The 12001-nt window shown below is 23.7% G+C and overlaps 5 protein-coding genes and 1 long non-coding RNA gene across 6 annotated transcripts; 3 read left to right on the top strand and 3 right to left on the bottom strand.

The window, feature by feature from the left end:
- Positions 1-211: 211 nt before the first annotated feature.
- Positions 212-1711, bottom strand: LOC127279212 (N-alpha-acetyltransferase 20). Its single transcript, XM_051301442.1, has 6 exons — positions 1532-1711; positions 1380-1404; positions 1079-1169; positions 704-833; positions 490-626; positions 212-378 (listed from the first exon to the last, which is right to left on the bottom strand). Exons 1-6 carry the CDS (start codon positions 1582-1584, stop codon positions 293-295), a joined length of 522 nt encoding a protein of 173 aa, XP_051157399.1. The 5' UTR covers positions 1585-1711; the 3' UTR covers positions 212-292.
- Positions 1712-1803: 92 nt separating this feature from the next.
- LOC127279200 (protein arginine N-methyltransferase 7) lies at positions 1804-6267 on the top strand. The gene is made up of 10 exons (XM_051301426.1): positions 1804-1894; positions 2378-2557; positions 2657-2806; positions 2885-3106; positions 3514-3749; positions 3879-4008; positions 4321-4541; positions 4735-5293; positions 5424-5584; positions 5654-6267. The coding sequence occupies exons 1-10, from the start codon at positions 1871-1873 to the stop codon at positions 5901-5903; spliced, it is 2133 nt and encodes a 710-aa protein (XP_051157383.1). The 5' UTR covers positions 1804-1870; the 3' UTR covers positions 5904-6267.
- On the bottom strand, positions 6079-7464 carry LOC127279215 (10 kDa heat shock protein, mitochondrial-like). Its single transcript, XM_051301448.1, has 3 exons — positions 7306-7464; positions 6592-6765; positions 6079-6433 (listed from the first exon to the last, which is right to left on the bottom strand). Exons 1-3 carry the CDS (start codon positions 7306-7308, stop codon positions 6290-6292), a joined length of 321 nt encoding a protein of 106 aa, XP_051157405.1. The 5' UTR covers positions 7309-7464; the 3' UTR covers positions 6079-6289.
- Positions 7465-7799: 335 nt separating this feature from the next.
- Positions 7800-8861, top strand: LOC127279216 (MICOS complex subunit Mic10-like). Its single transcript, XM_051301449.1, has 3 exons — positions 7800-8181; positions 8265-8312; positions 8574-8861. Exons 1-3 carry the CDS (start codon positions 8076-8078, stop codon positions 8696-8698), a joined length of 279 nt encoding a protein of 92 aa, XP_051157406.1. The 5' UTR covers positions 7800-8075; the 3' UTR covers positions 8699-8861.
- On the bottom strand, positions 8775-9776 carry LOC127279217 (uncharacterized). Its single transcript, XR_007842617.1, has 2 exons — positions 9634-9776; positions 8775-9337 (listed from the first exon to the last, which is right to left on the bottom strand). It is a non-coding gene; the product is annotated as an uncharacterized LOC127279217 (long non-coding RNA).
- Positions 9777-9786: 10 nt separating this feature from the next.
- LOC127279208 (sugar transporter SWEET1) lies at positions 9787-11996 on the top strand. Its single transcript, XM_051301437.1, has 6 exons — positions 9787-10005; positions 10257-10334; positions 10445-10568; positions 10642-10797; positions 10891-11010; positions 11368-11996. Exons 1-6 carry the CDS (start codon positions 9929-9931, stop codon positions 11479-11481), a joined length of 669 nt encoding a protein of 222 aa, XP_051157394.1. The 5' UTR covers positions 9787-9928; the 3' UTR covers positions 11482-11996.
- Positions 11997-12001: the final 5 nt, after the last annotated feature.

Below are 12001 nucleotides of genomic sequence, written 5' to 3'. Positions count from 1 at the left end.
TTAAATATTTAATATGGACAAAAACTAGAGGAACAATTTAAGAAGTTGAAATTTACATTAAGAATAAATAATTTTCAATTTTTTTTCCCCTCATAATTATTTTTGTTTGAAACGAAATTTTTATTATTTTGCAATTATATTCCTTTTTTTTGCATTCTGTATGTTTTAAATTAACTTGTTTTCTAAGAATATTAAATTAGGAAAAAAAAACTTTTAATGAGTATAAGTGTATATTATACTTATCATTTTACAATTTGTATTTGCAATAGTTTTTTTTTTTAAATTTTAATATTCAGTCAACGTCTTCCGGTCTCACAGGATGACTTAAAGGTATCACAGACATTTTCTTCGTATCTTTTGACAATGCTTTTCTCATATCTGTAAAATGAGATTTCATTATGTAAAAATAATGCAAAAAAAAAAGAAAAAAAAAATTTAAATTGAAATAAATAAGAAATGAAATGTTATTAAAATAATAAAATTAATTACCAAAAGCATCTTCTCCAGGATCTCCGCTATAATATTCTAAAACTGTTCTATAATTTATATAACCCAATTGTTGGTACATTTTTATTGCAACTGTGTTACTCACACGTACAAAAAGATCGACAAAGTAGGCAGATTTTCTGAAAGAAAAATTAAATTATTAAATTGTTTTTTCTTTCTTTATAAATTATTAATTATTAATTTAAATTAAATTTACTTTTCGGATAAATCCTCCAAGAATTTCATTAAAGATGCTGCCAAACCTAATCTTCTGTGATCCGGTGAAACTGTAAGTGCAGTTACATGTCCATGCCAATCTTCTCCATGTCCTTCTGCTTTTCCCATAACTGAATTTATTTTAAAATCCATTAAATTAATGTTTAATACAAAAAATAATTGTAATTCTAAATTAGCCTTAAGAACGGTATTAATTATTTTATTATTCTACTATTTTACTATTCTATTTTAATTTTTAATTTTGTAATTAAGAGGGCAATTAATATGTAAAAATCCAAAGAGATGTACATGGAGAGAAATAATAAATAATACAAAAAATATAAAAAATTTGATTATAAATATTTTTTAAACTCACTGTATCCCATTATTTCGCCACTTGGAGATTCAGCAACTTGAAAATATTCAGGCCAGTGTGCTAAATATTGCATATAAAATGACAGACCATACTAATTTAATTTATTAAGAAAATTACTTTTTTTATATATATATATTTGATTTTAATTACGTAATTATTTATTTACTTTTCCACAATTACGTAAGTTAATATTGTCAACTAATAATTATAAAAATTATTGTTGCAATTTAAATGTTAAATTCGAATTGAAATTTAAATGTTTTTTGTTAAAAAATTAATAATGAAAATTAATAAAGGATACAGTTTCTGTTAGAGGATCCAAATTTCTGAAAAGTCAATGACAGATTAAAAATTAATATATTTATTCAGAGTATGTTTTTAATTCAATAATATTTAATTTGTTTAAAAAAAAAACAACAAAGTTCATAACCTAAAATACTAAATTTTACTTACACATTGTTAAATCGAAATAAATCATCGCAAGTAAAAGGTCGAAGGGTTGCCATTTTCGAAATAAATAAGAAAATTTAAAAACAGAAAGAAGAAGAGAAATATTTAATTATTTTCCAAGGTTTTGTTTGTCTATTATTATTAATAAATCATTTCCAGTCAGGGATGGGTATAAAATTTAAATTTTTTTTCGTAAGAAAATCTTCTTTTACGTAGCTTACGTTTGCAAATTGCATACTGTACAAACTTACCTTTATATATTCGTATTGTTTCATTCTCAACCCTGCTGTAAAAATGTGAGATGACATTCACATCCCTGAAAATACAAATGATAATAAATACATGATTATTTTTTCAAAAATAAATGTAAGTATTAAAAAATATATAAATTAATTAATTAAATTAGTTTACTAGAATATTTTCTGTATATAATTAAAGAGAATTTGCAATAGCGTATGTTAAAACTAAATAACTTTTATTAGGTTATGTTACACATGTGTAGACCATGTTTATTTTTTCTTTTCGTAATTTTAAATTAAAACAGCTTTGAAACATTAATTTATTTTTATCTTAATTTTCGTTTCGTTAAAAAAATTGACTATATATGTAAATAATTTCTTAAAAATGGTATATTAATAAAGTAACAATGTTTACATTTTTTTTTTTTGAATTTGAGTTACTTTTTTATTGTTGCACTTAAAGAAGTGTGTAAACCATAAATATACATAAACAAATAGAGAAATATTGATAAAATAAATATTATTCTAAATATATTAGAATTAAAACTCAATTTTTTTTAGATTAGAACAATTTTCAAATATTTTAATATTATTGATTTTCTTTTTACAGAAATTTGTAAATTTACATCCAAAAGGGCTTCCAACGCATTTTAAAAAAATGAGTGTCTTTACACAATGGTTAAATCCATTAATAGGCATTCTTACCTGGGAGGAAAAGGATTCAGACTATGATTATCATCAGGAAATTGCTAGATCAGCATTTGCCGATATGTTACACGACGAAGAGAGGGTAAATTATTTTTAACAAAAATAAAAAACAATTAATTTTGTATTTAATTTCATTTTTTATCTTAAAAAAAAAATCCAAAATAACGTACTAAATTTTCAGAATAAAAAATATTATTCTGCTCTCAAATCTGCTATTGATAAAAAACACAAAAATGGAGAAGAAGCAAATGTCCTGGATATTGGAACTGGAACTGGATTATTATCAATGATGGCAGCAAAATGTGGTGCAGATTCAGTGATTGCATGCGAAGTAAAATTTGGAATTTTATATTTTTTACTTAATATTTCATTTATTTTTTTAAATAAATAAAAAAAAAATGATTTTTAGACTTTTAAACCAATGGCAATTTGTGCGGAGAAAATTATTAAAGCTAATGGATTTGACAAGACAATAAAATTAATACACAAACCCTCAACGTCGTTAACTGTAGGCGAAAATGGTGATCTTCAAAAACGTGCAAATATTTTAGTTGCCGAAGTATTTGACACTGAATTAATAGGAGAAGGTGCTTTATCAACTTTTCATCATGCCAGTCAAGTTTTACTCGAAGTATGTTTTTTGTTAATATATTATTATTAAAAAAAAAGAAAAAAACTAGTGTTAAAAATCACCTGTATTATAAAAAATATTATAATTAAAATCTTTAATATAAGGAGAAAATGTTGCTCTTTTTTTATGAGACAAAAGTTCTAAACGTTCAAATGAACGAAATATTTTTTTCAATGTATAAATTATTAAAAATTATGATGGTCATGTAAAATAAAACAATTATTAAATAAATAACTCCGTTTTAGATGTTTAAAACAATATTTTATAATAAAATTCGTAGTTAAAGAAGTTTCCAAAAAAAATTTTGTTCATTTGAACGTTCAAAACTTTTGTCTCATCTTTTTTTTATCATTCACGTTTAATGATAAGTAAAACATGTTTTTTGTAGCGAATTTATCATTTCTTAGGAAAACAGTATTGTTATACCGTCGAGAGGGACAGTTTGGGTACAAGTAATTGAAAGCAAAATGGTAAAAGACTGGAATAAATTAAATACAATTCAGGATAATGAAGAAGAAATTTTATTTAAGACAAATTCATCTTTGGATAATTGTCATGGTACAGTTACTGTTCAGGATTTACAGCTCAGTCGTATTTTGCACAAAGATTTCAAACCTCTATTACCGCCACAAAAAATTTTTCAGTGAGTAATTTATATTTTTTAAATATTTATTTAATAAAAGTTCTTTATTATAATTTTTATTTAAAATGCTTAAATCGAACATTTAAATGAAATTAATTATAATTTTGTGTTTTTAATTGACATTATCAGTTTCGATTGGTCTGGGAAAGTTCCTTTGAAATTTGATGAAAATGTTTCATTACCCGTAAAAGCAATCGAAACTGGTACAGCGCACGCTGTATTTATGTGGTGGGATATTCAAATGGATACAAATGGAGAGGTAAATTTACTATTTTTAATTTAATTCTAATACTTATACTATTTTAATTATAATAATACACATTTATTTATTTACTATTTATATTTATTAACTTTTATCAATTAAAATTTATTTACTTAAACTATGGTATTAAATTAATAATAATAATTAAAAGTTAATAATAAAGTCATTTCAAAAAGAATTTAAAAAATGCAAAATTGGGAAAAGTTCTTCTGTAATATTAAATTAATTGAAAATAATTAAAATTTTTAATAATTAAATTTACAAAATAATTGAAAATAATTAAATTTAAAAATCAATTATTTTTGGTAGAATCTCCTTAGTTGCGCACCCGTTTGGGAACATCCGTCTGTAAATTCTGAGAAAGGAATAGATCAGGATTTATTAACTAGAAAGATACCTTGGCGAGATCATTGGATGCAAGCAATTTATCATTTACCAACAGAAATTCCTGTTCAAATGAATCAAGAAGTCACACTCATAGGATGTCACGACGAATATTCCTTTTGGTTTAATTTAAAAAACAATTCAATGTAAGTTTTATATTTTTTATTATTTAATTAACATTTCAATTTACATTAAATTAAAAACACCAAATTATTTCAATTAGAGTGAAATAATAATTTTTTACATTAATTTAAACTAATTTTACTATTAATTTATAATTTTAGTTTTAGATTAAAAATTTGATTTTAAAATTTAACAAAAATAACAATTTTTTAACAGATTAAATTTCGATGACTTTGAAATTCCCACGTGCAATTGTTGTTTACATTTAGCCTATCCGAGAAATCGTATTAGTCAATTAAACGATATGTGTAGAAATAGAAAATTTATTCAAATATTGAGAAGAAAAATTAATTACAATTCGACGTGTTTATGCATCACGGAAGGATCATTATTGGGAATAATGGCCGCTAAACTTGGTGCAAAGAAAGTAATTATTTTCGAACCCACTGCAATATCAAGAAGAGCAATGGAAACATTTGTCGAAGCTAATAATTTAATTGAACAAGTGGAAATAATTCATTCGTTTAATGATTTTCCTATGGATAAAAAAATTGATTTCATAATAGCCGAACCATTCTTTTTGACTACTATTTTACCCTGGGATAATTTACGATATTGGTATATTGTTTCGAAATATTTTCCAAATATGCCAAAATTCCCAATGCAAGCAACAATACGAGCTGTACCTATGGAATTTATTGATTTACAAAAAATACGAACTCCAATTGGTAATTGTGAGGGTTTTGATTTGTCATTATTCGACGAATTAGTTCAGGTATTTGATTTATATTAAATTATATTTTTATGTAGAATTTTATTTATTTTTAATTAGTTATTATTTTTCAATTCAATTTTGCGAGAGAAAAAAAAATTATGTATTTTGAAAAGGAAAATTTTTCTTTTAGGATTCTAGTGAAAAAAGTGATTCGCCCGTTGAAGCACAACCCTTGTGGGAATATTTTGGTAACGCTCTCGGTTCATCGTTTGAGATAGTAAATTTTGATTTAACACAAAATGTTTATGAGAAAAATCAAGAATCACTTTCGGGTAGTGTAAAATTTGAAGTGTAAGTAAAAAATTCTAAAATTTAAAAACTATATAGATTTTAAGTTTAAATGAAAAAATTTTTATTTAGAGATGGAACGTGCAATGGAATTGCATTGTGGATTGATTGGAAATTAGACGATGATGTAATTATTTCCTCTGGACCACAAGAAAGCATAAAATCAGGTGCACAAGTAATTTGGGATCCTCACACAAAGCAAGGTGTTCATTTACTTAAAAATATCAAATCTGTAAAATCCAAAGATACACTTTCTTGGTCTTTTGACTTTAAACCAAACGAAGGACTCATGAAATTTGAATTTCATGTAAATGAATCTTAATTGTAAGTTTTAAGAATTTTTTTTAGGAAATAAATGTATTTTTTACTCTTAAATTTTTTTTTTGTACATTTTACATTATAAAGCTACATGTTGCATTAATTTACAAATTTTTTTTTTCTATTTTGTGTGAGGAAAATATTTTTAAATTTACTCACATTAAAATAAATAAAAATGGTTTTAAATGCATAAACTTTGGTTATTTATTAGTAAAAACTTAATGACAGATTCTTGATTTACACAGGAATTCATGCATGTCCGTTAATTTTATAAGAAATAAAAAATATCAAACGCTTACAAAAATCATATATGGACTCTAAAATTTGTTCTTTACACAAAAAAGTCTTTTTCTTTCTTCTTTTTTTTTTTAATAACAAATTAATAGCAATTTAAGATTCTAATTTTGCCAAAATATCCAATTCACGGAAAAGATGAAATTCCTTGCCTTCATCGAGTGTCACTTTTGTGCCTCCATATTCAGGTAATAAAACGGTGTCACCAACTTGAATGCTCAATGGAACGTGATCTCCTTTCTGAAAACAAAATTCATTTTAAAAAAATAGTTTGAGACTCACTAATTTTAAAAAATTTGAATTAAAATTTAGTATTAAATTATTTTAAATTAAAAATTAAATTTTACTATCACAATTTAAGTAATTGATAAATTAATTATAAAATTTAAATTCTTTACTTCATTTCGGGAGCCAGGACCCACAGCAACTACTCTACCCTTTAATACTTTTGCTTGTGCTTTTTCGGGTAGTACAATTCCACCTTTTGTTTGAGTGATTGCCTCTGATTTTTGAATTAAAACTCTATCGAAAAGAGGAATTAATCTTTTTGCAGCAGCAATTCCAGCTGAAGCCTGTAAAAATAAAAAGGTAATGAACTTTTTCATACATTGTACTTTGTACTTCCTTTCTAACACAAAAGAAATTTTTTTTACTCTAAACTAATATAAATTATCATTTTGGGAAATAAATTTAAATATTCAAAAAAATGATTATACAAAAGTCATAATTGTCATAGTTTTAATTGATTTCGCTTATTTTCATAAAAAAACGATTAAGGGAACTTCTATTATCTTAGAATATTCTAGAAACAATTCTTGAAAAGACGCAAACTTTGACATTGATTGCAACAGAAATGAGGTACAATAAATTCTCATCTAAATGTATTTAATTGAAAAAATAAGAATTATTTCATGAAAATAAACTGTTTTATTAATTTTTTTTTTAAGGAGGTTAGTGTGATTAAATGTATTAACAAAAAAGAGTAAAAAAAAAACGTGAGACATACAGAATAAAATGTACGGGAAAATTGTTTTTCATCATTGAAAAGAGAAAGTTTATTTTCTATTCTTTTAGAGAATAAATATTTTGTGTCGGCGATTTTTTTTACTTACCATTTTGTCACGAGGTAATACAACTTTTAAAGCAGGAAGTTAATTTTACAACACGTTGAGCACGTTGTGTAACCAGGAAATCACAGATACACCGCTATTTGCTTCAGGGTTGAGAAGTCATAGCTATTAAGGTACTTCTATTTCACAATTCGCACAACTTTGATTAGTTGTCCACAATTAGAAGAACCAATCAAATTTCCATTCGCGTAATTTGTCCATACGTACTGGTCACATTTCAGATGTTCCACTTACTTCCTCTTAGAATTTCATATTTCGTGTATTGTATTTACTTGTTTTTGGAGGTCGCAATTATGTATTAGTAAGAAAAAAGATTTTCTTTTTTAAATTCTCTTTTTGAATTTCGATTTTAGAGTACATACGTTTAAATATAAAGATGTGTAGTCATCAAAAATTATGTAAACGTACCTTTAGACTCTCTTTGAGAATTTACCTGTAATTACCCAACCCTGATAGTTGGCGCTGTCAATCAAAATGTAATCAAAATTTGAGCGCGATGAAAGAAAACATATATTCTTTTTATTTAAAAAATTTACAGTTTAAAGAGTGTTTTTCATAAATGAAAATGTCAATCACTAAATATTTAAAATTTAATTTCATCATTTTTTCGGAGGACTTCTTCAATTTTGATTTGACAAGAATTTTAGGAAAATTTAAAGCTGTTTAGGTTTATAGCAGAAAATTTATCCGCACATGTCAACGTGAACGTGACGTAACTTTTAATACTCTCATCTCCATTTGGCATACTTTAAATGTCTCTAACAGAATTAAAAGTTAAAAAAATGTCAAATACCGTGACTGAGGATGAAATGGGAAAAAAATGGGATAGGTGCTTTACAGACGCAGTTTTGAAATTAGGTAAATTCTGTTTTAACCAAAAAAATGTTTGATCTTTTTTTAATCATTGACCAAAATCATCAATGTTTTTATACTTGTTTCAGGAGGTGGAATTATTGTAGGATCAGTATTTTCCCTGCTTTTCATTCGAAGTATGTTATCTAATTTTAATAAATCTATAAAAAATGTAGTTTAGTAAGAAACATAACCTTAAATGTCAATGTTAAGATTTATTTATTTTTTGAGAATTTTTTATGAAATTTATTTTTCATATTATTAATTACTGTAATTTATTATAAATGAGACAACTAATTTTTGAAGTATTTGAAAATTCTCTTCTTAATTATTACTATTTGTTCTTTAATATTATTATTCTATTATAATTATTTGAAAATTAAAATTAATTATTTTAGGGAAATGGCCTATAATTACTGGAGCAGGTTTTGGATTAGGTATGGCATATTCAAATTGTGAAAATGAAATTAATTCCACGGTGAGTCAATGTAAATCCAAAAATCGATGTGATGAAAAAAAGTAAATAGTGAATTATTAGATTTTTATTCACTTAACAACAGACGAGATATAGACAAAAAAAAATTTTTGAAAATAGTTGATGTACTCTACGTCATAGAGCCAGCGTTTTAAAAAAATATCGTCAACTTGTATTTTAAGGAAGCAAATAAAACTATTTCTTATTAAAATTTTTTTTAAATATTCTCACAATTCAGGCGAAGAGTGAAATATCAAAATGTTAATAACATTTATTATTTTAGTTTTTTATTATTATCTATCATTTTATTAAAATTTATTTTTATTCATTATAATTTAAATAATTTACAAAGTGGAAAAATATAATTTTAACTTATATAATTCATAGATAAATCTTAATTTGTTCTATTTTCATTTGTTCTAATTTTCTATTTAAAAATTATTATTTTCGGTTATTTGTTTAGTTTATTAAGAAAAGATACTATTGCTATAAATTAATTTCGTTTGATTTTTCATTCTTATCATTATTAACCAATGTTTCTAATGACTAGTCATTCAGGCGTAATGATCATTATTTTGAGTATTAGTTATTGCTCTGTACCTACTTTGAAGGTCAGCTCTCTGACGCAAAACGGAAATCAAGGTTGTACTATTAGCAGGGCTGTCCAACTTGTTGATTTCTTATTTCCTAAATATAAAATTTCGATTCTTTAACAGTTTTTTTTTTTTTTTTTAAATTGAATTTATTAATTAAAATAAATCATACATATTAGATTTATAAAAAAACGGTTTTTCAAAATTAAATTTTGCACTAACAAATTTTTTATTTTCAAAATTTAGTATTAAAAAGAGAAAATAAACTAAAAATACTACTAAACAAAAGTTAGCAATGAAAATTTTTGCTCCTAAATAGAAAAAAAGAATATTATTTTTTGTTTTTAATAATTTAATCATTTAATGGTATATAATATTTCATCTAATTACCTACAGGCCCATATAATGAATAAATGCGACACTGTTAAAAGACTTGTTACGTGTAACGTGAAATTGTGTTAGTTAATCCGGTATATTTCAACATTAATAAAAATATTCTGTGTTTATCAACCAAGACTTGAATGACATATATATATATATACTCACAATCGCTGACAGTTTCTCGTTTGACCTGTCGGCGCATACTTGTGTGCCGTTGGCTGTAACTAGATTTCTTGAATGAAAAGTAACTTATGAAAATAATTTAAAATACTTAATAAATTTAATACAAATTATTGAAAAAAAAATGGCTTTAGAAGATTATAAAGATATTGTGGGAACGAGTGCCGCAATTTCCACAGTGGGACAAATGTTAGCTGGAGTGTAAGTTTGTTTTTTTTACTTTATAAAATATATATAAAATATCTTGAAAAAGAATAATTAGTTGAGATAAATGTACATTCAGTGATAAAAAACACAAAAATATCATGTGATAAAAATTGAATATTTTTAAAAAAAATATTATTAAACATTTTTAAGGTTATAGAGAATATTTTTATAGCGCAAAAATTTAAATTCATACTTTTAATAATTAAATAATATTATTATTAAAAACTTGATTAAATTAATTCTAGATTAATATGTAAGGATATATATAAAAGAAAATCATCTCAAAATATTGATCCAATGCCTTTTATTGGCGGTATGGGAATGTAAGTAATTTTTTTTTTTTATTTATATTATTAAAATTATTATTTTATTATAAATATTAGTTTAACTTTTTATTGATAAATAATTAATTTATGCAATTCTCATTTTTTAGGAGTGTTTTGGTACTTCAATATGCATTAATTCTCAAAGATTTTGCGATGATAAACGTGAATGTTGTGGGATTTATATTAAATGTTCTCTACACTAGTTTTTATTATTCTTACTGTCCGACAAAAGTAAGAATTCATCAATAATAATTTAAAAATTATGAAGATATTATTGATAATTATTAAATTTTTGTTATTTTAGTCAAAATTGTTATCAACTTTAGCAAAAACAGCTGCGCTTGTTGCAATATTTATTGGCTATGCACAAATGGAAGATGAATCTAAAATTGAATTTCGATTTGGAATTATTGTAACAATAGTAATGTTTCTTTTACTTGCCTCGCCACTTATTCATTTGGTAATTATTATGTGAATAATTAATTTTTATTTTAAAGTTAAGATAAATTATTTATATAATTTATTTTTATTTTCATAATCTTATCTATTTTAGGGAGAAATTTTCAAGACTAAAAGTACGGAAATGCTTTCATTTCCCATTATATTCATGGCGACAATTGTCACATTCCAATGGCTTTTATATGGTCTTATCATTGATAACAGTTTCATAGTTGTAAGTAGATAAACTAATAGTAGTATTGCACAACTATATACATAAAGATAATAAAATAGTATGAGGTTAAAGATAATTAAGAAAGTGGAAAAAGGTGAAAAAGACTTATCTCATATTAAAAAAATTTAATTATTAAATTTTTCAGTTTCACAATTTTTAAAATACAGTAAATTAATAGTTTGTTTTATTCGATAAATTGAAGCATGATGAATTTCCGGGAAATTGTTATTAAATTGCCATTTTCATTTTTTTTAAATTTAAAAAAATTAAAATCTTTATTTTATTATTTTTGTTTGTATAATTTTATATAATCTATACATATATATATATTTTATACTAATAATAAATTAATATTAGTTCCAGAATGCAGTTGGATTCACACTTTCTGCATCTGAATTACTTTTGTTCGTAATCTTTCCCTCGACGCCTGCTAAAATCGCTTCCTCAAAGGATATTAAAAAGGATAATTAATTTTATGATAAATTAAATTTTTTTTAAAATTAATTAAAAAAGAATTTAAATCAATTTCTTCCATTTGTTCTAGTAATTGAAAAATTAATCATAATTCATAAATTTTAACAAAATACCTCTCAATTTTAAATATTGTTAAAGAAGAAATGTTTAAATCGAATTTTATTAGTAATTAAAAAAAATAATAAAGTCTATTTTAATACCTCGATTTTCAATTTCTAAAAGAATTTTGAAATTGACTTAGATTAAGTAGACAAATAATAATGTACAAAAAATATATTAAAAAAAAGTGTCCTTTATTTTTATATAAAATATGTATTGTAATTATTCACTATGTAAATTAATATTTTAAGTTTATGTATTTCATCCATTGAAGGACAAATAATTATTGGAATTGACTATTGTTATTTGTTACGCATAACGATAGTGTTAAAAATAATTAAAATTACGTAATTACTTTTAGAGAAAATGTTGCATTTCATCTCAAAAATATTTTTTATGTATAAGTGATTTAATTAAG

The sequence above is a fragment of the Leptopilina boulardi genome, unplaced genomic scaffold (assembly GCF_019393585.1).
Source record: "Leptopilina boulardi isolate dan_hultmark-lab unplaced genomic scaffold, ZJU_Lbou_2.1 LbouV2_214, whole genome shotgun sequence".
NCBI lineage: Eukaryota > Metazoa > Arthropoda > Insecta > Hymenoptera > Figitidae > Leptopilina > Leptopilina boulardi.
The sequence above is the reverse complement of the archived record's forward strand: the minus strand, read 5'-3'. Positions and strand labels throughout refer to the sequence as shown.

What these genes read in the sequence shown, in the direction of transcription:
- LOC127279200 (XM_051301426.1), top strand. Translation starts at nt 1,871, where the DNA reads ATGATTATTTTTTCAAAAATAAAT. An exon ending in CCGCCACAAAAAATTTTTCA is followed by an intron (nt 3,750 to 3,878) that starts GTGAGTAATTTA and finishes TGACATTATCAG; the next exon opens with TTTCGATTGGTCTGGGAAAG. An exon ending in GGTAGTGTAAAATTTGAAGT is followed by an intron (nt 5,585 to 5,653) that starts GTAAGTAAAAAA and finishes ATTTTTATTTAG; the next exon opens with AGATGGAACGTGCAATGGAA.
- LOC127279208 (XM_051301437.1), top strand. Translation starts at nt 9,929, where the DNA reads ATGGCTTTAGAAGATTATAAAGATATTGTGGGAACGAGTGCCGCAATT. An exon ending in GGACAAATGTTAGCTGGAGT is followed by an intron (nt 10,006 to 10,256) that starts GTAAGTTTGTTT and finishes AATTAATTCTAG; the next exon opens with ATTAATATGTAAGGATATAT. An exon ending in CCTCGCCACTTATTCATTTG is followed by an intron (nt 10,798 to 10,890) that starts GTAATTATTATG and finishes TATCTATTTTAG; the next exon opens with GGAGAAATTTTCAAGACTAA.
- LOC127279216 (XM_051301449.1), top strand. Translation starts at nt 8,076, where the DNA reads ATGTCTCTAACAGAATTAAAAGTTAAAAAAATGTCAAATACCGTGACT. An exon ending in AGACGCAGTTTTGAAATTAG is followed by an intron (nt 8,182 to 8,264) that starts GTAAATTCTGTT and finishes TACTTGTTTCAG; the next exon opens with GAGGTGGAATTATTGTAGGA. An exon ending in TTCCCTGCTTTTCATTCGAA is followed by an intron (nt 8,313 to 8,573) that starts GTATGTTATCTA and finishes TAATTATTTTAG; the next exon opens with GGAAATGGCCTATAATTACT.
- LOC127279215 (XM_051301448.1), bottom strand. An exon ending in GTCCTGGCTCCCGAAATGAA is followed by an intron (nt 6,434 to 6,591) that starts GTAAAGAATTTA and finishes TTTTGTTTTCAG; the next exon opens with AAAGGAGATCACGTTCCATT.
- LOC127279212 (XM_051301442.1), bottom strand. Translation starts at nt 1,584, where the DNA reads ATGGCAACCCTTCGACCTTTTACTTGCGATGATTTATTTCGATTTAAC. An exon ending in TTATTTCGATTTAACAATGT is followed by an intron (nt 1,405 to 1,531) that starts GTAAGTAAAATT and finishes TTGACTTTTCAG; the next exon opens with AAATTTGGATCCTCTAACAG. An exon ending in TGGCGAAATAATGGGATACA is followed by an intron (nt 834 to 1,078) that starts GTGAGTTTAAAA and finishes AAATAAATTCAG; the next exon opens with TTATGGGAAAAGCAGAAGGA.